General features: G+C 45.3%; 1 protein-coding gene across 1 annotated transcript; it reads left to right on the forward strand.

Annotated features, from left to right (window-relative positions):
- Positions 1-1,270: 1,270 nt before the first annotated feature.
- LOC111139713 (zinc finger protein 543-like) lies at positions 1,271-15,742 on the forward strand. The gene is given in 5 exon segments (XM_022492069.1): positions 1,271-1,522; positions 3,845-3,971; positions 8,539-8,634; positions 13,818-14,346; positions 14,348-15,742. Coding segments are annotated over 5 exon segments (2,121 nt in total). The 5' UTR covers positions 1,271-1,489; the 3' UTR covers positions 15,684-15,742.
- The last annotated feature ends 11,916 nt before the right edge of the window (positions 15,743-27,658 follow it).

The following is a 27,658-nucleotide window of genomic DNA, read 5'->3' on the forward strand; positions in this document are numbered from 1 at the left end:
TCATTTACATGAGAGCACTACTAATTTTTTTTTTCTTTTAAGTGAATAAATACAAGTACTTACAAGAAATATGCGTGTTGTGATTCCCATTCATACACCCGGGGAGAAAAGAAAGCGAGGCCTACTCCTTCGTGATACGTTTAGTAACTGCGACAGGGCAGCAGGGTCAAACGCACACCGTTTCCACTTCTGTAGATGTGCGTGCGCTCGAGTCGTTGGAAGCTGCATTTCATTCTCTCACCTTTGCCTGAGAGGAGTTGGGGGGGACCCCAAAGAAGTAACCGACGGTGACCTCTAAGACATCTGAGATACGGTCTTGTTGGAACCGCTAACGTGACTGTCGGTTTCTCGTCTGCACCTCCTCAGCGCCGGGCTGGCTCCGGTTTCGCCCCGGTCCGTTCCCGTCTCCACCTATTCTCGCCCTCGCCGAGACTCAAGGCAGCAGCGGCGGCCGACCACTCCCGCACTCCGCGTCCGCGCACGACCCCTCCGCCGGCGCTCAGACGCAGGGCGAGGTGCCGCGTGGGACAGACACTCCACAGCGCCGGGCTTCAGCCTGGGGTCACTGGCGGCCTCCCCAGCTGCGGGGCTCGCACGCCGCTCCTCCGGCTCCCGGGCCGGATCCGCGCATCAAGGCGCCGCAGCGCGTGGCTCTGGCCCACAGGAGGCCCCTCAGAGGGGGCCGCGTCGGAGGGGGCTTCCGGCGTCCTGGCCCCGGCGGTGCCGTCACAGCTGGAGCATCCGTCTCCCGTCCAGGGGCATCTCCGGGAGGGGAGGCGCACGTGTGACGTCACCAGCCGACCCAAAGTCCTGGTGACCACGCGTCTTGATCGCGGGCGGAGGTCCCCGCCGCCGAGCCTCGCCTTCCCCGGGCGGGACAGGGACGGCCTCGCCCCCGCCCCTAGATCCCGCTGTGAGAAGCGGGTCTGAGGCGACTCTTTCGGAGAAGACACGCTCGGAAACTGCCTCACCGCGACAGTCAGCGAAGGAAAAAAACCACATTACCCAGAAGGCTGTGCTCCGCGTGTCGCGCGGGCGCTGGGCCAATGACTGCCCAGGAAGGGGCATTTCCTGCGGTCCGCTCCGGCGGGGTGGGGCTCCCGGTCCCATGAAGAGGACGTCATCCGCCTGCGCCGGGCTGGTCTTACCCCGGCTGTGGGGTTTTGAACAGGGACTTGGAAAAGCAGGGCACCTTTCCGAGGCCGGAGCGGAGACGGTGGTGTGGACCGTAGGTCCCTCCTCGTGTCTTTGTGTGAGCCTGACACCCGTCCCTCGTCCTCCGTAACGGGGTGTCACGTGAGCGCCTGCGGGGCGCGGAGCGCGCTCTCCGCAGCCCTGGCGCGACGCTGAGGGCCTGGGGCGCGTTTCACACTAGGGAAACTGAGGCTCGGAGTGCGACAGTCAGCCGAGGTCACCCCGCTCTGGGCAGCGAAAAGGTGGCAGCCCCTCGGCCGCTGCCCCCCGGGCCTTGCTCTGTGCACAGGGTCCCATGATGGCGGCGGCGTGGACGGACCCCGTGTGGGTGAGTGGACGATGCTCTTAGCATTGCTGCCCCTCTGCTGCGGCGGCTCCTGGGCGCCTGCAGGCCAAGGATGCCCTTCGGTTTCATTTTCTCCTTGTCGTTTGTTGACAGCAAGTGGCTGGCGTGTCCCTTGATCCGTAGTGCTGCAGCTGTGGCGGATCTCGGGCGGTGCTCAGTCTAGGCACGAAGGATGAGAAGTGCTGGCTTCCAAGGGCTCCCTCGCTTACTAATCCCGCCCTCTGCCATGACCTGCAGGGGCCTACCCGTGCCCCCGCCGACCTCCTCTGGCCTTTCGGGCTGTACCAGCCTGACCATGCTAGGTTCTCCTTCACCACCAGCCTTTGTCCCTGCACTGGCCTTTGCCTGGGATACTCCCCCTGTGACGTTTCAGGGCCTCCCTCTCACATCCTCTGGCCTCTGCTCAGATGTCACTCGCTTGGAGAGAATGTTCATAGCAGTTCAGCCGAAATGGGCCCTTCCCTGCTTGCCCATCATCCGGCATTGTTGTGTAGGGAGCCTGGCAAAATTAAACAAGTGACTGTGGTTGAATTTGTCTAGGATGTGGTGGGAGCAAAGCGAGACCAGTAACAGGAGATGCGCGATAGCTGACCTCCACTCGTTCTTGCTGTGGGCTGAGAGGCATAACCTATCACCTCACTTAATCCTCGGCTCCTCTGAGTTGAGTTATGTTGTTATCTCTGTTTTGCACAAGAACACCTTGAGGCTCAGAGGTTTAGTGCTCCAACTCACTGCAGCTCTTAAGTAGCAGAAACAACCAGTGTGTTGACCACCCCAGCCTGCATTTTTATTCTTTTCTCTACAAAAAGCAGACAGGGATACCTGGAGGTGACACCTGAAGTCAACTTTGTAAGCCAAGCAGGCTTCCGTACAGGCCTTGGGCATGACGTGGGGATATGGCATTTTAGCAAGTGGAAATGTGTGGACATAAAGGGTAGATTGGTTGTTTAAGGCGTCCCCAGGGTTCTGGTGTGATTTCCATGGCTCCTCTATCCCCGTCTGCTGAGACATAACCCTGGGAGGGCCAGACTGTGGGTCATGTGCTGGATGTTCCATCATACTCTCACCCATGACAGACACTGTGACAAATCAAAGGCTCTTGTCATGGCCAAAGCCCGCATTGTCCTCAGTAACTTCTATTTTCTGGGCCTGAAGTATTTTCTCCTCGGCAATATGTGCTGTTGAGACTCAGGTGGTTGGGGTGGGGGGTTTAAGTTCCTTCAGTTGCCAAAGCCAGAGGGTGAGGGGAAGACTCATGTAGGAAAAAGAAACAGTGACTCATTGTGGATTCTCCTTGGTAGTCTCTGAGGAGCAGAAGGCAGTGGGACCCGATCCAGGCCCTGCCACTTCCCAAGCAGGTGCCACCACCTCAGGTGATGGGCCTGTGAGGTGGGTGACGATGAGCTGCGCCTCTGCCCGTGTCCGCAGAATTATGTTCAATGATGGCTGAAACGAATGTGGCTGGGAAATTTATATGAAGTTCCTCACATCTTCATTGACTCCTTTACTAATGGAGGAGTGTCAGGATTATGCCATTAGACCCTAGACCAGAGGGACCAGAGGGACCTCAGTTCAGAGCCTGCCTCTCCTCATACCACATGTGAACTGTGGATGAACTACTGAAGCCCCCTGGACCTCAGGGCCCTGACTGGCAGGAACGTGGTAATGATACTGACTTCACAGGCTGTGGCTAGTCACCCCAGTGTTTCTTTTACAAAGATTTTTTTCTTTAATTCTCATACTCTTACTGCTGGGTGAGATTTACTGTATTAATCCAGAAATTGAGGCTCAGAGAAATGACATGAGGCTCCTAAGTTCACATGCAGGCAAGTGTTGATTCTAAGACGTGGGATTCAAACCTCAGGATTATGGCTTCAGAGCTGGGGACGTTCACATTAGCAGGACAGGAAGCGCATCGGCACGAGTCAGGCGCGCAGTGAAGATCGGTGAGTCTGGGCTGCTCTTGCTGTAATTGTTATTGGTGCTGTTTTCGTTATCTTTTTTACTCTCTCCCATCCCTGTGGCGTCTTAAAGCCCTTAACCACTCTGTGCCTCACAGTCCACATGGGAAGGTCCCGACCTCACGCCGTTCTCCACTGGCTCCCACGCAGGAGGTGCTGTCCCTCATGCTGCTGTAATCAGGGCAAAACAGCATCTCTGCTTCCTTGAGTTCCGCACAGAGCTCAGCCCTCAGGGGGTGTTTGGTCACTCTGCTCCCTTTCCATCGAGAGAAATGGGCTGTGATTCCCATCAGCAGCCCCAGCAGCCCCAAGACCAACACACTGCCTCTGTTTGACTTTTCAGATCCCTGTGACCTTCGATGATGTGGCGGTGACTTTTACCCGGGAGGAGTGGAGACAGCTGGACCCGGCCCAGAGGACCCTGTACCAGGAAGTGATGCTGGAGACGTGTGGGCTCCTGGTCTCTCTGGGTAAGGCCTCCCTAACTCTGTGGTGTGGGAGACCTGTCACCTCCTTCACTCTGCTCTGTGGCTGCAGCCCTGCTGCTTGAGAAGGTCTCTATAGCCCTCCCGTCCTCTCCATTTCAGTCATTTTCTAGACTCCTCTCTTCCTGCCTGCTCTCCTGTGTCTCAGGGAGGGTTAAGCAAGAAACATAGTTTACTTTTGGTCACAGCCAAAGGAGAAGGGTGCGTTGGGAGGAAATGGGGTTGTCCCACAAAGCCTAAAGGCAGGGATTCCATCTGGGCCCCTTGAGGGACTGATACAGGAACTTAGAGAAACACAATTAATCCCTGCTTTGGGGGCTTTTGCCCCTGGCTTCTCTCTGTGGGTCTGCTTGTGCTTTTGTTTTTTTTACAGTGACTTTTTTCTGCCACGGCTGTTTCGCAGCAGGAAGTGGCTGCCCAGTCCTTGCCATGTGAGGCCCCTTGTTCCTGTCTCTACTCCTTTTTATATGCCGATACTGTTTCTTTTCACTCCGTTAATTCTCCCAACATGCCATCCTTGGCAAACAAGGAAAATAGGGCCACTGCAGCAAGTCCCTCGTAAAGCTTAATCTCTTCACTTTAAAAGACACATCTTCATTGTGAAAAGCTCTCCTCTGCATATTTTGGTGGTTTCTTTTGTGAAATGTTGGCCGGAATAGTTGATATTTTATATTTATGCATGTGTCTCTCTTTGACTAAATTACTGTGTGCAAATTTTTTGTTCTTGGTGGTTCATGAAATGGCATCTAGCATCACGAAGTCTGCCTCTCCCCCTGACCCCCCTTTCTTGAGGATTGACTCCTCCTGCTCACATCCCCCTCCCCTTCTCACTGCTTTAGCCTTCTTGGACTCAGGTTGCCTGCCCCACAGGAGTGTTTACTGTTTCCTTTTTACTCTAGTGCGTAGGAGACCAGGGTCTTTTGTTTCTCCATATACACTTGAGAATCAGTTTGTTAATATCCACAAAATGACTTGCTGGGATTTTGACTGGTGTCATTAACTCAAGATCAAATTTGGAGGAACTGACATCTTGACAATGTTGAGTCTTCCTATCCATGAAGACTTTGATTTTGTTAAGTGGAGTTTTGTAGCTTTCCTCATACAGATTCTATATGTATTTTGTTAGATTTATAACTAAGTATTTCATTTGGGGAGTACTAATGTAAATGGTATTTAATTTAATTTAATTTATATTTTTAAGATTTTATTTATCTGACACAGAGAGAGAAACAGTGAGAGAAGGAGGACATGCAGGGGGAGTGGAAGGAGAAGAAGCAGGCTTCCCACTGAGTAGGAAGAGGGAGAAGCAGGCTCCCGGCTGAGCATTGAGCTCCATGCGGGGCTCAATCCCAGGACCCTGGGATCATGACCTGAGCTGAAGGCAGATGCTTAACCATTTGAGCCATCCAGGCACCCTCTCTGTTCTATTTCTGATATTAGTAATTTGTGTCTTTTCTTATTTTTTCTTTGTTAGCCTGGCTAGAAGGTTATCAATTTTATTGATCTTTTTAGAGAGCCAAATTTTGGTTTTGTTGATTTTTTCTATTTTCTGTTTTCAATTTTATTGATTCCTGCTCTAATTCTTATTTCTTTTGTAGTGTTTATTTTGCATTTAATTTACTCTTCTAGTTGCCTAAGGTGGAAATTTATATAACTAACTTCAGATCTTTCTTTTAAAAAAAATATGTATCCTATTATAAATTTCCTGCGAAGCATTGCTTTGCTCCATCCCACAAATTTCGCTAGGTTTTATTTTTGGTTTTTTAGTTAGTTTGTTTAAAGATTATTTATTTATTCATTTTTAGTAACCTGTACACCCAGCGTGAGACTCAAACTGATGACCCCAGGATTAAGAGTCACATGCTCTTCCAACTGAGCTAGACAGGTGCCCCATATTTTTGTTTTCATGTAGTTCAAAATATTTTTTACTTTCTTGAGATTGCTTCTTAGACCTGTATGTTATTTAAAAGTGTGTTGTTCAAGCTTTACCTATTTGGTGATTTTCCAATTATATTTCTGTTATTAATTTCTAGTTAATTACTCTATGGTCTGAGGGCAGACATTTTATGGTTTCTATTCTTTTTTTTTCCTTTCTCTCAATCACTAATGTTTAATTTCAAATCATGGGTTCGCTCATTTCTATTTAAGTTTTGTTTTTTGCCTCCTGATTTTTCCCCCGTTTTTTTAATGATTTCTGTTCTTTTTAAAATGTATCAAAGTGTGTTTTTATGGCCCAGAATATAATCTGTCATGGGAATGTTCCATGTGAGTTTGAGAAGAATGTGTATCTGTTTTTTTGTTTTTTGTTTTTTGTTTTTTTTTTAAATTTTTTTTTTTTTAAAGATTTTATTTATTTATTTGACAGAGAGAGATCACAAGTAGACGGAGAGGCAGGCAGAGAGAGAGAGAGAGGAGGAAGCAGGCTTCTTGCTGAGCAGAGAGCCCGATGTGGGACTTGATCCCAGGACCCTGAGATCATGACCTGAGCCGAAGGCAGCGGCTTAACCCACTGAGCCACCCAGGCGCCCTGTTTTTGGATGTAGTCTGCAGATGTCAGTTATAGCCAGTTAATTGATGGTGTTGTTGAGTTCCCCTATGTCATTACTAGCTTTCTGCCTTTCGGATCTGTACATTGCTCCTAGAGGAATAGTGTGATCTCCAACTTTGATGGTGGATTCATCTATTTCTTCTTATCATTCTATCAATTTTTGCCTCGTGTAGTTTGACACTGTGTTGCCAGACACATATGGATTAAGGATTTTTCTGTCTTCTTTGCAAATTAACCTATTTATCATTATGTAATGCCTTCTTTATCCCTGGTAACTTTCCTTGCTTTGAAGTCTTTTCTGTCTGAAATTAACATAGATATGCTTGCTTTCTTTTGACTAGTATTAGCATATTTTATTAACATATTAGTGTATTTTTTTTTTAATTTTTTTTTTAGATTTTATTTATTTATATGACAGACAGAGATCACAAGTAGGCAGAGAGGCAGGCAGAGAGAGAGAGGGGAGGAAGCAGGCTCCCTGCAGAGCAGAGAGCCCGATGCGGGGCTCGATCCCAGAACGCCGAGATCATGACCTGAGCCGAAGGCAGAGGCTTTAACCCACTGAGCCACCCAGGCGCCCCTAGTGTATTTTTTTTTAAAGATTTTATTTATTATTTATTTGACAGGCAGAGATCACAAGTAGGCAGAGAGGCAGGCAGAGAGAGAGAGGAGGAAGCAGGTTCCCCGCTGAGCAGAGAGCCCGATGCAGGGCTTGATCCCAGAACCCTGGGATCATGACCTGAGCTGAAGGCAGAGGCTTTAACCCACTGAGCCACCCAGGCACCCCTTAGTGTATTTTTCTACATTCATTTATTTTCAACACGTTTGTGTCTTTATATTTACAGTGGGTTTCTTATAGACAATCTATAGCTGGGTTTTGTTTTGTTTTTGTCTTTGTTTTTAAGATTTATTCATTTATTGGAGTGGCTGGGTGGCTCCGTTGTTAAGCGTCTGTCTTCAGCTCAGATCATGATCCCAGGGTCCTGAGATCAAACCCCTCATTGGGCTCCCTGCTCTTTGGGAAGTCTCCTTCTCCCACTCCCACTCCCCTTGTTTCTGTTTCCTCTCTGTGGTCTCTTTCTCTGTCAAATAAATAAAATCTTTTAAAAAAAAGAGAAAGATTTATTCATTTATTTTAGAGAGAGGGAAAGCACAGTGGGAAGGGCAAAGGGAGAGGGAGAGAGAACTTCAAGCAGAGTCTGCACTGAGCGCGTGGAACCTGACACGGGGCTCAGTCTCACGACCCTGAGCTGAAACCAACAGTCAGACACTTAACTGTGCCACCCGGGCACTCCTGGGTCTTGTTTTTTGATCCACTCTGACAATCTGTGTCTTATAATGGAGCATTTAGAAAAACATTGATGTTCTAAGTGATGTTGATGTAATGCGATTAATATTTACCATGTTTGTCACTGTTTCCTATTTATTGTCCTTGTTCCTGTTTTTGTCTTCCAGTCTTCCTGTCTGGAATAAACCCTTCTCTTTACTCAGAGTACCCAGCCCCTCTGCCTACCTCAGACTGTCGATAATCAGGGATGCCATTTGTGAAACGGTGGAAACCAGGGTTTTTTAACCTACCAGGTGGGGTACCATCACTTGGGGAGTGTTTACAATCAGATGGCTAGGCTTCATCCAGAGGTTTTGTGTAAATTAGTCCACGGTGGCATTCAGGCTCACCAGGTATAGCTGAGGCACAGGGAAGCCAAGGCCCCTGACTGGGTTAATTAGGAAGCGCCTTCAGGAGATAGGTCCGAACAGTGCTGGGATTCTACAGGCTGGAGATCAAAGGGATTTGGTGCTGTCGCTGGAGCCAACACTGATGTCTGCAGTTTTTGGGGCCCCATAATGATGTTTTATGCGTTAGTTTCCAGGTCATACTTTGTTTGGATGGATGCGAGCAGCTTCATTCTGAGGCCTTCTCCAAATTCTGAAGTCCCCGTCTAGATTGAGGGTTTCTTTCCTCTCACCACAATTTCCACAACCTTTTTCTGTCTCTTTGAACAGGCTGCCCTTTGCCCAAACCAGAGCTGATCTGCGCCTTGGATCACAGCCCAGAGTTACGGACATTGAAGAGAGGCCTCTCCCCTAACTCCTGCCCAGGTGGGTGCCAGCAGCGGGCCCGGTCAGGGTCACAGCAGCTTGCAGACGGCACAGTGATTACTGCCTCTGGAATCTGTGGAAGTTTTATTATTGTGGCCTCTCTAGAGGCTTAGGATCCATGAGCCTTTTAACCTGTGGTCCTTCTGCCCATCCCGTCCAGCCCTATCACAATCCCCAGCGCTCCTGTGGAGGTGTGGGGCCTGCTAGATTATAAGTTCGGGCTCTCAGCCCTAGCTGCTTGGGACCCACGGCAGCCTTGTGGTCCTGGAGAGGGTGCATGATCTCACTGTGCCTTTATACATAAGCTCAGCCAGTGTAAATAGAGCCGCTCTAACAGGCATATTCCAGAATCTTGGTGGCTCAGCACATGAAAGTCCTTTTCTCACCCAGCGACTGTGGAGTCAGCGTGGAGCTGTGTGCCACGCAGTCATTCAGGGATTCTGGTACCTCCTGCCATCACGAGACTTGCACGTTCTGGCATCTTCCAGCTGGCAGAGGGGAAACGGGAGAAGAAAGGAAGGTGTCATACCTACGTCCAGTCACACTGTTTCTCCTCACATTCCACCAACAAGACATCTGGCCCCGCTTAAGCACCTGGGGCTGGAAAATGAGGCTGAGCTGTGTGTCCAAGGAGAGAACAGATGGTTCGGTGGGTGTAGTCTGCTGCACTCGGTCTCTTCCTGAGGCAGTGGGTTGTCTGAGGACGCACCAGATTGTGCGTGAAACTGGCTCACGCTGGCCCTGACCCACAGTGAGCGAATGGCTCAGGAAAAGTGAGCTGTTGGTGTTATTCACATCATAATATTAACCTCACGAGTAACGATAGTACCTCAGACTTCCTTCTGCATCACCAGGAAGCAAGCTCTACCCTGCATTCCACCCTTTTTCGCCTTCTCCATCCACCCATCCTCCCGGTGCCAGTCAGACAGTCAGACACTCCCTCGCTCCAAGTCCTCGCACCCCTCCTGTCTGCTTAACCTTCCAGCTAATGTTTGGCTTCCATTCTGCAGACCTGGGCTGCTGAGGCCCCGGGGATGTCTGGTGTGGTGACTGGCGCCTCCGCAGAGCCCGGCACTCTTGCCTCTGGTGGCCCCTTGGGCTTTCATCCCGAGTATGTGTCTGTTCGGCCTCTTGGAAGGTGTTCCTAGTCTTCACCCTCATCACCAGTCTCACATCTGTGAGTGTGGAAAAGACAGTTCGTGCCCAACATGCCTAAGAGGGAGCTCGGGATTCTGCTGCTCCTCCCGCCTCCCATGCATGTCAGAAGGCCGGCTGCGACTTCAGATAACTCCTCAGCACCTCACCGCCACCAGCCCCTACCAGCCTCCCACGAATGACTCCCCTCCCCGTCTCCTCCCCGAGACCCATCCCGACACTCCTATGTCCAGGTTTTCAACTTTTGCCTGGGTGAGAGCTGGTCTCCCCTCATCTCTTGTGTGCCTCTCATCCGCCCCGTCTTCCCCACTGGTTCCCCCAGCCACGGATGGCTTGTTCCAGACCTTCACCACACCCCTCAGCCACTGATGTCTTCGCATATTTTCATATTGAAAATAGTCTGTGTTCTTGCGTTGCTTGATCGCCAACCGTTACACATTGATCTGAATCTCTCCTGTGTGTGACTTCCCTTCCCAGAGGAGGCCTTGCCCCCGACCACGGCAAAGGACCACACTAGAGGCCAGATCACACCTTGTCAGGGAATTGGCTTCTTCGCTGCTTTTCTGCCTCTTCTGTAACTTTACCCGTTCTCTGCTCAGCAGAAAAATACGCTTGGTTGTGTCACAGAAGAGGAAAGTAAATGAAAAAGGCCTATAACTCTCCAGTGTCTTCACACTGGTATCAACTCTGTTTCCCTGTATAACCCATCTTCTTGGAAGTTGTCTCACTCTTTTTTTTTTTTTTTTTAGATTTTATTTTTTATTTATTTATTTTTAGATTTTATTTATTTATTTTTCAGAAAGAGAGAGAGAGAACAAGTGGGGAGATTGGCAGGCAGAGGGAGAAGCAGGCTCCTCTCTGAATGAGAAACCCAATGTGGGACTCGATCCCAGGACCTTGGGATCATGACCTGAGCCAAAGGCAGGCGTTCAACTGACTGAGGCACCCAGGTGTCCCAATATTATATTTATTTATTTGAGAGAGAGAGAAAGAGCACGAGCAGGGGGAAAGGGAGGAGCAGATTCCCCACTGAACAAGGATCCTGACATAGAGCCCGATCCTGGGACTCCAGGATCGTGACCTGAGCCAAAGGCAGACGCTTAACAACTGAGCCACCCAGGCGCCCCAAGTTGCCTCATTCTTGCAAGAGATTTCTACACTTGTGGTCTCTTGTACAAAAATCTTAAGAGGTCCGCTTGATGAATCATTGTGTGTATAAACTCACATAACCACCACCTGTGTTAATATTTAGTGTCTACCGTGGTCTGTGGCTTTGCTTTCTGTGGTTTCAGTTACCTGCGGTCAGTTATGGTCCAGAAGCAGAGGATTGTTCTTCTGATGTGTCATTAGAAGGTCACCAGTAGCCTAATACTATGTCACATGCCTGTGTCATTCACCTCACTTCATCTCATCGTATAGACATTTTATCATCTCACAGCATCACAAGAAGGGACAGTGCCGTATAATAAAATATTTTGAGTGAGAGACCATGTTCATGTAACTTTTATTACAGTATTTGTTTTGATTGTCCTATTTTGTTATTACTTACTTTTTGTTAATCTCTTATGTGCCAAATTTATAAATTAAACTTTATTATAAGTGTGTATTTATACATTATATATATATGTGTATATATATATAGATATATACACATATATATATATATAAAATAGTATATATAAGGTTGGTACTACCCACAAATTCAGGGACCCACTGGGGTCTTGAAACAAATCCCCCACAGATAAGGGAACTACTATACAACATTTCCAGCACCTCGTCAGGGTCTCATGCCTTCAGTAGCCCCTTCTGCTAGGTAATCCCTTTTGAGACCATCAGCATGAATTTGTGTTGACTTGGAGCCCCACTGCATGGTGTCTGTGTGTCCCTCTCCTCTTGACCTTCGTTACGTCTATGAGAGTCTTTTCCTATGGTCGCGTATAGTTGGAGTTTGTTCACTCTCGGTCTAGTATGACGTCTCATTGTGTGAAAAACTGCCAGTCGTTCATCCATTCCCCTCTTGGTGGGCATTCCTCTTGTTTTCAACTTAGTGCTACTGAGAATATTCTTGTTATGTGTCTTGGTGTAGATAAGCACTAATTTCTGTTAGGAACAGATTCCGGTATGTTTCTAGTTCAGGTTGGCTTTATTGGAAAATGCCAGGCAGTGCTGGAGAGGCCGAACCCTTTCACATTCACACCATTCACCTGTGAAAGTGGTGACATCATTCTCTTTGTGCTTTGAGGTCCTGTGAGGGGGTTCCTCTGTACCACAGCACTGAAAATGTTCTTTATACAGTCACTGCTTTGCTCCTAATTTTCAAATACAGCAGCCAGCCATAGTAATGATGGGTAATGGCCCACAATTTCCCGAACAGTCCCCCAGGGGCTAGCAGTGTGCTGACCATTTTACAGGCATTTTCTCATTTAACCTTCAGGACAGTCTGTGAGGCAGAAACTGAAAGACGCTCAGTTTTTCAGATGAGGGATTTGAGATGGGAACAGCTAAGTAATTTGTCCAATATCAGCTCACTTGGTACAGGTAGGATTTGCACCAAGCGTTCAGCCAATGCTCTGAATCTCTGTGCTTGTGAATTCATAATTCAGCAGGCTTCTAGATTGTGTCCTGAGCATCTGATCCTCCTACGGTCTCCGCCCCTAATCTCCCAAGACCTCCCTTCTCTTCTTCTGGTGACTTTAATGTTGGCTCGGCAGGCATCTCATGGACCACTGTTTCTACTCTTCAGTACTCTTCCGGGTCAGTCCACGCATTCTGACCCTGCCAGTTTATATGCTCGCTCATTAGGTCCCAGATGCATGTTATTTGACTAACCCATAATAAAAATTTAGAGCTGACATGTAGCCATGTTTTGCGCAGCATCTGGTATCCTACTGAACGTGGTTCATGTATGAACGTGGCAAATGCAGGATTTCACTTCATCCTCACAGAGTCCTACAGCACAGTCTTTATTTCTGGCTTTACTTTTTAGGAGACAAAGGGAGAGCTTACGAAATGTGAGTGCCTTGCCCGGTCTACGGAGCTCATACTGAGTTGGGCCTTGGGTTTCTATGGTTGGAGACCATGATCTTAACCATAACATTGCTGTGACCTCTAATCCTTCCTTTGTGGACCTCAGGTACAAATTTTGATCTGTACCAAGCCAGACCTTGGCTGATGACACATTGTCATCACTGATCCACAAATGACCGTGATTAATTAATGTATTATCTAAGTTGTCTGCTCATTCATTTCTTTTTGAAAATAATACAGTTAACATCACAGACAAGAATGAGGACAGTGCTCATGCCAACAGTCGGGTCAGCCTGGACTGCTGTAACGAGAATGCCACAGACTGGAGGATGAAACAACGTTTATTTCCCACGCTTCTGGAGGCCAGAAGTGTCTGGTGAGGGCCCTCTTCCTGGTTTGCAGAGAAGAGTCTCCTCTTCCCTTCTCACGTGGCGCTGAGAAGACGCAAAAGCTCTTGTGTTTCTGCTTGTTAGGATACCAGTCCCGTGTCAGGGGCTGCACTCTTACCAGCCCCATCCTCTGGTACCCTGCAGGTTCCCTGAGTCTTGGAAGACTCAGCCTTTGTTCATTCCATCAGCTAAGGCTGAAATGGCTTTCCTGTTTTCTCTAAATGGCGATTTCTCACATTCCTCGTCTGGAAACCCTCACCGGCCTCTTCCCAGCTGCCGTGGAGGCTGCGTTGGGTGCCCCTTTGCTGGCCTCTTGGAGCATCTGGAGCATTCTTGCTTTGAGCAAACCCAGCACACACTGTGTCATTACTCTGTGTTCTTGTCCCTAGTTGCCAGACACTCTGTCCCCCATCTCTTCTCTCCCTCTGGGTTTCTGCTCAAAGGTTTCAAGAATTCAAGGTCTGAAAAGAAATTGCAAACTGGATTTTAGAGATTTGAAAACATGGCAGGCACAGAGCTATTGTTTTCATCTTTATTCCCACTGAAATGGCGATTTTGTTTTTCTGTGTTGCCATCTCTAATAAGCCCATCTGTATATTGTATTCCCTTCAGGTGACACCACAAAACCTGAGACCCCAGCGCTTTCCCTTTCTCACCTTGCCTTGTCTGAGGAAGTCTCACCACAGGAACAACAGGCTCAGCAGGCTCTGAGGGGCTCCCAGTTGGGGCAAGGCAAGAGTCAGGATTGGCCATCGGAAATGCTGGAAGGCCAGTTGAAACCAGGGATAGACCCCCAAACGGAGAAGCTCCCTGGGAACATGAAGCCTAAACATGATGGTTTAGGGACAGATGATGGTCTACACTCAAGGACTGTACAGCAGCCGATCCCTGCAGGACATGTTCTCCACGGTTATGACTCACAGGGACTACTGAAAGATCCCTTGATTCACGAAGGGAAACGTTCCTATCAGTGTGAGGAACGACAGAAAGTGTTTACCAAGAATTGCTTTCTTGTGCGATGTGAGCAGATTTCCACTGGAGCAAAGCCCTATGAATGCATCGAGTGTGGGAAGACTTTTAGCAAGAGCACACACCTCTTGCAGCACCGCATGATCCACACGGGGGAGCGACCCTACGAGTGCGGAGTGCGGGAAGGCCTTCAACCGCAGGTCACACCTCACGAGGCACCAGCGGATTCACACTGGAGAGAAGCCTTATAAGTGCTGTGAATGTGGGAAGGCCTTCACCCACCGCTCCAATCTAGTCTTGCATAACAGGAGCCACACTGGAGAAAAGCCCTTTGTGTGCAAAGAATGTGGGAAAGCCTTCCGTGATAAGACAGGTTTCCTTCGGCACTACATCATCCACACGGGAGAGAAGCCCTTTGAGTGCATGGAGTGCGGGAAGGCCTTCAACCGCAGGTCACACCTCACATGGCACCAGCAGATTCACACCGGAGTGAGACCCTTTGAATGCAATGAATGTGGGAAAGCCTTTTGCGACAGCACGGACCTCATTCAGCACTACGTCATCCACACGGGAGAGAAGCCATACAAGTGCCTCGAGTGTGGGAAGGCCTTCTACCGCCGGTCACACCTCAAGCAGCATCAGCGGAGTCACACTGGGGAGAAGCCCTATGTGTGCGGTGAGTGTGGAAAGGCCTTCACCCACTGCTCTACTTTCATCTTGCACAAAAGGGCCCACACTGGAGAAAAACCCTACGAGTGCAAGGAATGTGGGAAAGCCTTTAGCAATCGATCAGACCTCATCCGACACTTCAGCATCCACACTGAGGAGAAACCCTACGAGTGCACGGAGTGCGGGAAGGCCTTCAACCGCCGGTCATACCTCACGAGACACCAGCGGATTCACAGTGGAGAGAAGCCCTATGAATGCGTGGAGTGCGGTAAAGCCTTTTGCCAGAGGGCAAACCTTATTCGACATGCTATCATCCACACTGGGGAGAAGCCCTATGAGTGCAACGAGTGTGGAAAGGCCTTTACGTACTGCTACACTTTTATCTTGCATAAAAGGGCTCACATTGGAGAAAAACCCTTTGAGTGTAAAGAATGTGGGAGAGCCTTCAGCACTAAGAAAGACCTCATTCGACACATCAGCATCCATGCTGGAGAGAAGCCCTACGAGTGCACGGAGTGCGGGAAGGCCTTCAACCGCCGGTCAGGGCTCACGAGGCACCAGCGGATTCACAGTGGAGAGAAGCCCTATGAATGCATGGAGTGTGGGAAATCCTTCTGCTGGAGCACCAGTCTCATCCGACACTCCGTTATCCACACCGGAGAGAAGCCCTATGAGTGCAGTGAGTGTGGGAAAGCCTTCAGTCGCAACTCGTCCCTCACTCAGCATCAGAGGATTCATACTGGGAGAAACCCTGTCCGTGTAACCGAAGTGGGAAGACCCTTCATGAGCGGGCAGACCTGGTCTACCACCAAGAACTCCTGTTGGGGAAAGACTTCTTGAATGTAACCACTGAGGAAACTTCTTACTCAGAATCTGATCATTCATACCAAAGAGAACCCCCTCAGTTTCCTTCCCGATGAGAAACCCTCTGTTGCAGGACATCATTTGTCATCTGAGGAGTCAGACGGGAAACTTACCCCATCTGGAGCCTTACCCTGCATCTGAGAATTCATCCATGAGTGTGATCCAATCATTCTCATGCACTTAGCGTAACCATCAGCCACATCTTTCTCCTCAGTTTACACTGAAAAATTATCTCAGGGATATTTAAACAAAGGAGGAAAAGACATAAAAGAGAAAGAAATACAAGCTTGGCTTCTTTCAGACTTCTGTTACAAGCCGATGGCAGTTTGTTTTTCCTTATCTCATTTGGGAAAGGGGAGGATGTTGTTTCAGAGTTCACAGAGCCTTGTCCCCTCTTTCTTATGTGTGTTTCCACTGCTGTCCATTTCAGGACAGTTGGACATTTAAGGTGTGTCTAAAAACATTTATTGAAAGCCTTTGTTCTGCAGCTTTGTCTCTACCCTTGAGTAGCATAAGTCTTTTTTTTTTTTTTAAGATTTTATTTATTTATTTGACAGAGAGAGAGAGATCACAAGTAGGCAGAGAGGCAGGCAGAGAGAGGAGGAAGCAGGCTCAGTGCTGAGCAGAGAGCCCGACGCGGGGCTCGATCCCAGGACCCTGAGATCATGACCTAAGCTGAAGGCAGAGGCTTAACCCACTGAGCCACCCAGGCGCCCCGAGTAGCATAAGTCTTAATGAGAAATATAAAGGCTTGAGTTATGAAATGTTACATTGTAGGAGATTAAAATGACATATGAATGGGCCCACTGTACCACACTCTTAAGACTTTGATTTAAAAAAACACACAAAAAATTTTTTTCATGTGTATTTAACAACCCACTACTTGTACTTGCTCTTGATCTACTTGTTTATTGTTTTTTTTTTTTTTTTTTTTGTTTATTGTTTTTTGTTTGTGTGATGAAGATGGCAGTGTAGCTATGTGACCCTCCCTGGTGAACCTGAATTCTTCCCTCTGCGGTTCCTAAGCTTCTCCAATCCTCCTCAGAGAGACTCTTCCCAAGTCCACATCAGTTGTTTTCTAGGGATTGAATTAGAGCTAAAACAAAATAAAACACGTAGCTAAATTAGCTTAAAAAAAACAAACAAACTCAGAAAAGCACAGAGAAGGAATCTCATTTTTACTCTTAAAAAAGATTGTGTGAAGATTTGCTATTGAGGAAATTGACTAGAATTTTAACAGACAAAATTAGTATGTGCACATGCAGTTATCTGTAGAGTTTCACAGTTGTTACTATGGCCTTAGTCCTGGTATACTAAGTTAGGACTAGTACCTTTTATCAGGGTCTTTTGGAATTCCTTTGGTATTTTTTGTTGTTTTTTTGTTGTTTGTTTATTTTTTTGAGCTACATATGATACTATTATCTCTCATTAAGAAATATGCTGTGAATGGGGCGCCTGAGTGGCTCAGTTGGTTACATGGCTGCCTTCGGCTCAGGTCATGATCTCGGGGTCGCGGGATTGAGCCCAGCATCAGGCTCCTTGCTCAGCGGGGAGCCTGCTTCTCCCTCTCCCTCTGCCTGCTGCTCTGCCTACTTCTGTTCTGTCTCCCTCTTTCTAACAAATAAATAAAATCTTTTAAAAAAAAGAAATATGCTCTGGAGAAAGATGTAAAAATGACCATGCATTCACACTGAACGCTCCTCAGGGCCCTTTCAGTCACCACGTGTGTACTTTCGTATTGTCATCATAGGCCAAGCCATTTTTGTTACATTGATTCATGGCATTATTATGAAGGAGCCTCTTAATCCTTTTTATGTCATGTGTAAGAAGTCTTAAGCAAGCTCTCTGTCCTGAATTTTTCTCTCAGAAGTTTTATAGTTTTACCTTTTACATTTAAATCTCTCATGCATGTTGAGTTCATTTTTGTATTATCATGTGAGGTTTAGGTTGAGTTTCTTTCTTGTATTTGCGCCTAAGGATGTTCAGTTGGCCAGCACCATTAGCTGAAAAGTAGACTACAATATTATGTCTCCATTGAACATTTACTCCTTAGTCAGAAGTCAGTTGGGCATGTTTATGTTGATCTGTTTCCGAGTTCTCTATATTATCCCATTGATGTGCATGTCTAACCCTCTGCCAATACTGCAATGTCTTACTGTAGCTTTCAGTAAATCTTAAAATTGGGTAAAGTGATGACTTCCCCTATATTTTAAAAATTGATTTAGCTTTCCGTATTAATTTTTCCTTTGGCTTTCTATATACATGTTATCGTGATTTTCTTTATTTATAAAACGTCTTGATGGAGTTTTGACAGACATCACATTAGTCTATGGACCGTCTTGGTGAGATTTGGCATCTTTATTATGTTGACTCTTTCAGTCCATTAACATGATATGTCTCTTCATTTATTTAGATCTTTTTGTATTTCGTTAGTGTTTTATAATTTTCCACTGATCATTTTTGTTAGATTTTTATCTAAGTACTTTTTGGGGGCATCCTTATGTATCATACTGAGTTTTAATGTCAGTTTGCACATTAACATTACTGTTACAGAGAAATAGTGGTTAGGTTTTTTTTGTTTTTTGTTTTTTTAAAATATTTTAGGGACGCCTGGGTGGCTCAGTTGGTTAAGCGGCTGCCTTCGGCTCAGGTCATGATCCTAGCGTCCTGGGATCGAGTCCCACATCGGGCTCCTTGCTCATCAGGGAGCCTGCTTCTCCCTCTGCCTCTGCCTGCCCTTCTGTCTGCCTGTGCTTGCTCTCTCTCCCTCTCTCTCTCTCTCTGACAAATAAATAAATAAAATCTTTAAAAAAAAAAATTTTATTTATTTATTCGACAGAGAGATCACAAATAGGCAGAGAGGCAGGCAGAGAGAGAGGAAGAAGCAGGGAGCCCAATGCGGGGCTCGATCCCAGGACCCCTGGGATCATGACCTGAGCCGAAGGCAGAGGCTTTAACCCACTGAGCCACCCAGGCGCCCCTCTACTCTTTATTAATCTTAGATTTATATCAATTTTATTGACTATTTCAAAGAACTAGCTTTTTATATTATTGATTTTCTCTATTTCTATTCTCAATTTGTTCTCTGGTCTTCGTTATTTCTTTTGCGCTCAGGTTTTATTTAGCAGTATGTAGTTTCTTGAGATCATAGATTAGCTAATTAACCTGGGTTTTTTCTTTTTCTTTTCTAATGTAAGAAGCATTTGGTTCATGAATTTCCCTCTCTGCAGTGTTGAAGTTCCATCCCACAAACTTTCATTTGATTTGAATTCATTTTCATTCAGTTTAAATATTTCTTAATTCCATTTGAGACTCCCTCTCTGACCCACGAATTATTTAGAAAGGTGCTCCTTGATTTCTAAGTTTTTGGAATATTTTGTTATTTTTCTGTTATTTTAGTTTCACGAGTGGTCTGAGTACATGCTCTGTGTGGTTTTAAAATGTTTATATTTGTTGAGGTTTGTTTCATGATCCACAAACAGGTGAGCCGTAAGCAACGTTCTTGAGTGTTTCATGGGTACTTGAAGAAAATATATATTCTGCTGTTGCTGGATGGAGTGTTCTATAAATTTCAGAGTCTGCTGGTTATTGGTGTTATTCAGATTTTCTGTATCTTTACTAATTTTGTTCCTAGTGTTTCTATCAATCACTGAACAAGGAGTGTCAAGATCCTCAACTAGAATTGTGGAATTGTCTATTTCTTTCTGTTCTGCTTACCTTTTGCTTTGTGTGTTTGAATGTTTTCTTGTTTGCTGCACATACACTTACGATGCTGTATCTTTTTGGTGTATTGACCCTTTATCATGTAACTAATATCCCTTTTTGTCCCTGTTAATTTTCATGGCTCTGAAGTATACTTTATCTGATATCGATAAAGTCACTGTTGGATTTTTATTGCTATTTATATGGTTCATCTTCGTCCATCCCTTTTATTTTAACCTATCTATATTGTTATATTTGAGGTAATTTTTTTGTAGTTAGCATATAGAAGCTTTTCCCCCCTACCATTTGACAGTGTGTCTTTTAATTGGTGTATTAGACCATTTATATTTGAAGTAGTTATTGACATGTTTGGAGTAAATAATGTCATTTTTCTTCTTTGATTTTTCGTTTTTCTTCTTTCTTTTTTTTTAAAGACTTTATTTATTTATTTGACAGAGATCACAAGTAGACAGAGAGGCAGGCGCGGTGGGGTGGGCAGGCTCCCCGCCGATCAGAGAGCCCGATGCGGGGCTCGATCCCAGGACCCTGAGATCATGACCTGAGCCGAAGGCAGAGGCTTAACCCACTGAGCCACCCAGGCGCCCCTAATTTTTCCTCTTTCTTGTTCCTGTTTTTCTGTTTTGGTTTTTGTAAGGGTGGGGAAGGGGGTTTCCTTGCCTTCTTTTTGGACCTTGGACATTTTTTAGAAATCAGTTTTGATTCATGTATAGGGTTTTGGGGGTGTATTTTTTTCCTTTCTTTATCTTTTTAAGTGGCTACTCTAGGTATTAAAATGTATATGTGCAATTTATCACAGTCTCCTGTTGACAGTATTTTAGCAACTTAAGTGCGTTGTAGAAACCTTACTTCTGTTAGCTCCCTTTACATTCACTATTCTTTTTGTACAGTTGTCTTGGATGTTTACTCTTCATATGTTGAAGACCATGTCAAATGATGTTATTACCTTCTTCAGTCGTCAAACATTTTTAGAAGTATATGAGAAGAAGGGTAGTCAATTTACTTCTGTTTCTTAACCCTTTTCATTGAAATTTCAAGCCTCTTTTGCTCTTATTTCCTTTCTGTTGGAGAACTTCCTGTAGCCATTCTTTCAGGGTAGATCTGGTGACAGATGTTGTTTGTTTTCTTTCATCTGACAATGGATTTATTTCCTTATCTTTGAAGGAAAATTTTTAAAAGATTTTATTTATTTATTTGACAGAGATCACAAGTAGGCAGAGAGGCAGGCAGAGAGGGGGGGGGCAGCTGAGCAGAGAGCCCGATGCGGGGCTCTATCCCAGGACCCTGAGATCATGACCTGAGCCAAAGGCAGAGGCTTAACCCACTGAGCCACCCAGGTGCCCCTGAAGGAAATTTTGATGTGATATAGGGTTCGTGGTTGGCAGTTCTCTCCTAGTACTTGCAAAATGTTACGTTACTTCCTTCAGGCCTCTGTGGTTTCGGGTGAGAAACCTGCCATTTAAACCATTGTTCCCCTACAGATAATATGTCCTTTTCCCTCTAGCTGCTTTTAAAATGTTTATCTTTAGTTTTCAGAAATATGATTATTCTGTGTCCTGGTGTAGAATTTTTTTATTTATCCCGCTTGGGATGTGTTTAGGTTTTTGAAACTGTAGGCATATCCCTTTAGTCAGTCAATTTGGGGATATTTTCAACCTTTATTTCTTCCAGTATTTTCTGTGGGGAGCCTGCTTCTCCCTCTGACTCTGCCTGCCTGTACTCTATCTCTCTGACAAATAAATAAAATTAAATTAAAAAATCTTTAAAATTTTTTAATATATATTTTTAAGATTTTATTTATTTATTTGACAGAGAGTGTGAGCCCAAGTAGGGGGAGCAGCAGGGAGAGGGAGAAACACAGGCAGATCTCAGGACCCTGGGATCATGACCTAAGCCAAAGGCAGATGCTTAACAACTGAGCCACCCAGGCACCTCTCTTCCAGTATGATTTTTAGATCCACCCTTTCTCCTTCCTTTCTGGAACTTGAATAACATGTTAAATCTTTTTTTTTTTTTTTAATTGTCCCATGGGTCCCTGAGGCTCTGTTCTTTTCACATTTTTTTTCCCAGTCTGTTTTATATCAGTTCCGATTGAGTAATTTCTATCAACCTGCCTTTGCAGAAAGGTCAGGGAGTGGAGTGCAGACTGACCTCATTCTTCTGGGTGGGGTTGGAAGATTAGCTCCTCCCCTGGGTCGGCGCCACACTATCCCACAGGTGAAAGCAGAATACCGCCTTCCGTCACCTCCTTCTGCCTTAGTACTAGGTGAGGGTGGGCATTTAGCTCTCCCACCTGTACAAAGGGAAGGAGCATGTGGGGTTTTATATCATGTTGTCCAAATGTGGGGCAGAGGGGGAGGTCGGATTGAATGTGGGCCACAAACCTCAAAAGTGGAATCAGACTCTTGTCCTTTTGGTTCAGGGGTTGAATAGGAAAAAGCCCGGCCTTGGTACAGGTCGAGCACCTTGCCCTGCAGGGTAGGCTGCAAATGCACTGACGACACATCACATCTCACGTAGGGTGCCCCTGAAGGACACTGGTGTGGAGAAATCCTCTCTGTGGCCAGATCCCGGATGAGTACAATTGGGCATCACTTTTGTATTAGGAGAGGTGGCCTGATGTCAGGATGTATGTGTACTTGTGTGGCAAATGGCGGGTCCGGTTGTTCAGAAGCACTGAAGAATCAAGACTGGCAGATCAGTGATAAGTTTGTATGGAACAGGAGCACGCAGTTACTAGAGGGAGTGCAAAGGGAGTGGATTTATGTGTCCCCCACTAGTGCCTCCAGGCACCTACTGCAGAGGAAAAGGGAGGGAAGCAGAGTAGTCGAGGCTAGCCAGGCTCAGTCTTTGGCCTTCCCAGTCCTTGCACTCCAGAGCTATAGGTAATGTTGGCTTCAGTAGCAGAAACGGAGGTGTTAGGTGAGCCCCACAGCATGGCATGCCTCTTCCTCCAACTAAAATAGCCACTTCCCTTACTGAATGTCTAACGGGCCGATTCCAAAAACCAACACTAAGATCATGATGCCATACGTTCTGTAAGAGACCAACTGCCACGTGGTGGCGGATTGTTTATATCCAATCCATTCTCTTCTGGAGGGGGAAATGACTCATTCTTACTGGAACTGATGCTATCTCTGGGTATGGTATTAAATTCCCTGCCAAGAGGGCCTCTACAGACACCGTTACAACAGTGTGTGACTACTTGACCTGCCAACACTAGCTGACCATTACACAGAAGATGCCATCACAGTGTAGACGAATGGATTGAGGTCGTGCAAGGCAGTTTCTGTAGCCAGCGCTGTTGATATCCCACACTCTGTACTACCCACTTTAACACACGTCTTATCAGAGGGTCCCCAGCAGGATGGAGCCAGACTTGCCCATGATGTCAGCCTGCTGTCCCTCCTGCGCATCCTAAGTTCTTTTCTCAGATACACTCCCCAGACCCCAGGATTCAGCTCACAGTTTCCCGCCATAAAATATCTGAAGTAGGCAGTTCTGTTTTCACATTTTCTTTCCATTCACCAGCGGCCCCTCATTCTCATTTTCCCACTCTCACTTGCAGATACTGCTTCATCCTCCTCTGAAAAGCTCCCCTTTTAGCTCCATTTCATGGCACTTGCCATACATGGCCCTAAACCAAGAGTATTTGTGGGAGGCCTCAATAAGGCTTGAGATGAGGGCCAAACCAGGCCCTGACTTGTGCCTCCTTTAAAGGCTGAATAGCCGAACTAAAGGCTTAGGTCGATAAAGTTGAGTAGCACCGAGAAAGGGTCTGTGCTATGTGTTGTGCGCTCGCCTGCGTGACTTGCCACACGCTTGCTAAACAATGAGAACAATTCGGTTGGGGTTATAAGTTCATGGCTGGTCCTTGCTGCCCTAGTACAGCCCGTAAATTACTTTCAGGTTTGCTGTATCAATGCAGAACACTTGTACTGGCATCAGCCATTTGGCGTCACGAGGTCTGCTTATAGTTAAGCGTGAAACTTATTATGGGAACTCGTGGTTGTTTCACTAGACACAGATGTACTGCTTCTCCTATTGTAATATCACTATATATATGGCCTTAATGATTTGAATAAACTTAGCACTGTTGGACATCCTCCTCCGTGCTCCTCCTGCCCCCATCTCTCTGCTTCTCGAGTTCTTTTCTTCATCCTCTAACCCTCACGTTCCGGGTCGATTTGTTGCGCCGGCCGCGACAAGTATTCATAAGCCCTACATTTTCTGAGCCGATTCAGGCTCTGGGGGGATTTTGGAGAAAGCTGGACCCCCATCTCTACCACCCAACAAACCAAACCTCTGCCTACCCTTCATTTCTAAGTATGTTCTTATTTTTCAGCATCTTAGCCTTCTCTCAAGGTTCCAATTTTTATATTTACAGCTTGAACATGCCTGCCCTTATTTATCATCATGGCTTCTGATCCATTTTCTTCCAGCAGCTCTTCTCTACACTGGGGAAGTCCTAGATGTTCATAAAGTAAACTAAAACATCTGGAGACTTCAGCTACTCTGATGAACAGTATTTTCTGACCTTGTTATCACCATTTCTAGACTCCACTGCCCCTCACTGATTAAAGGTACTTCGAATGAAGTTTTATGTGTTTCTCTTCCAAAATCATGGCAGCCCCAGTGTACATTTCCCCAGATTTGTGCACTGCCCACCTGCTGCGGCTCTCTACAGCTTTTCCCCTGTGATGTTAATATTTTCAGCCTATAAAATGATTGATATGCTAGATAGTCTCTTTAAGTCTTTCACTCAAAATTTTCACCCAGTGTAAAACAAATTCAAATTTTTTATTGCTTTGTGCATATTTTCTTTACATTCCGTCTTTGTTCTTTTGGACAAGCCTAGGGAAGTACCTGAAATGCATCAAATTTATCTTAAATTTGGGTGCCTGGGTGGCTCAGTTGGTTAAGCAACTGCCTTCGTCTCAGGTCACAATCCTTGAGTCCGGGATCAAGTCCCACATCAGACTCCCTGCTCAGCAGGGAATCTGTTTCTTCCACTGACCTCTTCTCTCATGCTCTCTCTCTCTTTCTCAAATAAATAAATCTTTTAAAAATTTTATCTTAAACTTTATTTTTAAAAATGTATTGAAACAAAAAAATGTTTTGAAGCATAATTTCCATTCAGGAATCTTTTAAGAATATATCTTGATTAATTTTGAAAAATATGTATATAATTTTGTGACCACTATCACCATCAAGATGTGAAAATATTTGCCTGACCCCAAAATGTTCCCTCTTGGAAATTCCTCTCCCAAACGCCAGCCTTAGGAACCACTGACTTAGTTTTTTTAGAATGTCAAATGAATAGAATCACTTAATATGTGGTCTTTCTTTTTTTCAGGCATTTTCACTTGCGTAATGATCTTGAGATTCAGTCCTGTTCCTCATCTCTTCCTTGTATATAAAGCCAAGTAGTACTTTGTTTTCTGTGTGTGCTACAATTTGTCTATCCATTAACCAGTTCATGGACAGCAATTCCAAGTTTTTGGGTATTGTGCACAAAACTGCCCGGATATTTCAACAGATATTTGGAAGGAGACCTTTTAACTTGTGTAAATATGTGGGAGGAGATGGCCCTGTCCTATATCAAGTGTGTATTTACCTAAATAGGAAACTGCCCAATTGCTTTCCAAAGTGCCCGTGCCAGTGTGCACTCCGCCAACAGCACGTGAGAGTTCTGGTTGTCGTGCGTCCTCGTAAGTCTTTTTAATTGTAGCGATTTGGGCAGGCACATAGTTATTGTATTGTAGGGTTTTTTTTTAGATTTTATTTATTTATTTGACGACAGAGATCACAAGTAGGCAGAGAGGCAGGGAGAGAGAGGGAGAAGCAGGCTTCCTGCCAAGCAGAGAGCCTGAAGCAAGGCTCGATCCCAGGACCCTGGGACCATGATAGGAGCCGAAAGCAGAGGCTTAACCCACTGAGACACCCAGGTGCCCCTGTATTGTAGTTTTAAGTGGCATTGCCAGAATGACTAATGATACTGAGCATCTTTTCATATGTTCATTGGTCATTCATATATCTTTGGTTACTTGTTCAAATCCTTTGCCCATTTAAAATTTTTCCCCTAACATGACTTTAGTTAATATTCTGGATGCTAGTCCTCTTATCAGATGTGTGTTTTGCAAATAGTTTCTCTCAATCAATGGCTTATGTCTTCATTATTTTCATAGTGTCTTTCGAAGAAGAGAGGTTTTTAATCTTGATGTAATCCAAAATTCATTTTTTTCTTTTATGTGTTCTTTCTGTCTACTCTCTAATTGGAGTTTCTCTCCAACCCAAGGTTGCAAAGATTTGAATTATGCTTTCTTCTAGATATTTTATGGTCTAGACCCATTTTTGAGTTAATACTTTTATGTGGTCTGAGGTAAAGATTTTATATTACTTCTAAACATTTTATAACCAACCTAATCACTTTGGGGGCATGTGCATTAGGAATGAGTGCTTTTTACACCAACATAAATATATATGAAAGTTTATAATAATTTCATGATAACCAAGAAATGGAAATAATTCAGATGACAGTCATCGATAGGTGCTTAATTTCTGGGGCGCCTGGGTGGCTCAGTGGGTTAAAGCCTCTGCCTTCGACTCGGGTCGTGGTCTCAGGGTCCTGGGATTGAGCCCTGCATTAGTCTATCTACTCAGCAGGGAGCCTGCTTCCCCCCACCTCTCTCTCTGCCTTCCTGTCTGCCTGCTTGTGATCTCCGTCTATCAAATGAATAAAATCTTAAAAAAAAAAAAGGTGCTTAATTTCTACCTTTGATTCAGTGGAAGAAAACAGATTCAGACTGCTGCCTTCATCCCGCAATGCTCTGAGGGGCAATGTACATTGGACACAAAGTAGTAAATTCTGCAGAATTTTATAGATAGGTTCATAACCAAGAAAACCTAATACATGGTGATTGAGAACATAATAAAGGTCATGTTCGCATAGTATTAACTGAGGGGAGGCAAATACGTGTCTGAGAAGTTACTGGGAATATTCTCTCTGTACAGCTAGGGGTTGCATGGGAAACACATAAATAGTGTCCAAGCTATACTTCTATGATTTGTCCATTTAATCTCATTGAATTGGACATGTATGAAAAAGGAGGAAAAGGATAAATGTCATAAGTAGAAATGCATCCCCCACCCCAGTAAAAAATGGAACCTAGCGATGTTAGCATGCCATGGATGAGCCTGTGAGATTGCAAATTCTATCCTTCACTTCGAAGAACACCGTCCAGAATTTTGCTTTACTCATTTTCTTACTTTTCTTCATAGTTTGACACCTTAACTGTGTATTACTGATAGTGGTTATTGTATTTTTGTTGGATTTTGAAATTTATATGAATGGGATAATGCTTTACTTTTTATATGAATGGGATAATGATGACTTTTTTGTATTGCCTGTTGTTATTATTGTGATTTTTAAAGGTTTTTGAGATGAATGTATGTCTGTCTCATTATCACCCTTATATACATTAAAGGGTATTCCTTTTAATGGAATTCATTAATTGCATCTCATGAGAATATGTAGGGGTATCATCATTTTTGGCACATTGTAAAGCAAAGCTTCACGTTGAATATTCTATAAGAATTTAAAAACAGAAGTATGCTTCGAATAATAGAGGTTGAGCACTTTAAAGAACCATGGAAACCCCTTCAATGTAATATGAAAACTGAAGTGCAGAGAACTCCGATGATGAACCCAAGCTCATACTCAAGCACAGACCGCGTCTATTTCTCCGAGCTTGTCTGAATACTGTCCATTATGCTATTTATAAAAGGCCCGCCAAGTTGGCATTGGGGATGTCATTTTCAAAACGCATATTTCAATATTGATTATCTTAACTTTCTTTAGGCATGGGTTATTTAGTATTTTGGAACTCAATTTTCCAAGCATATCTTTAGGTTTTTTTCGGATATTTTCTGTTGCTAATCTCTATCCTGAATGCATGCTTTATTTCATTCTATGCAGTTAAAGAGGGCCTTTTAATTTCTTTTTAAAGATTCCATTCATCTATTCTACAGACAGAGATCACAAGTAGGCAGAGAGGCAGGCAGAGAAGGGGGTAAGCAGGCTCCCCGCTGAGCAGAGATCCCGATGCGGGGCTCCATCCCAGGACCCCGGGATCATGACCTGAGCCAAAGGCAGAGGCCCTAACCCACTGAGCCACCCAGGCGCCCCAAAGAGGGATTTAAAAAAAATATTTTACTTATTTATTTAAGAA

This window comes from Enhydra lutris, unplaced genomic scaffold, assembly GCF_002288905.1.
Source record: "Enhydra lutris kenyoni isolate GAN:26980312 unplaced genomic scaffold, ASM228890v2 scaffoldscaffold114, whole genome shotgun sequence".
Classification (NCBI taxonomy): domain Eukaryota; kingdom Metazoa; phylum Chordata; class Mammalia; order Carnivora; family Mustelidae; genus Enhydra; species Enhydra lutris.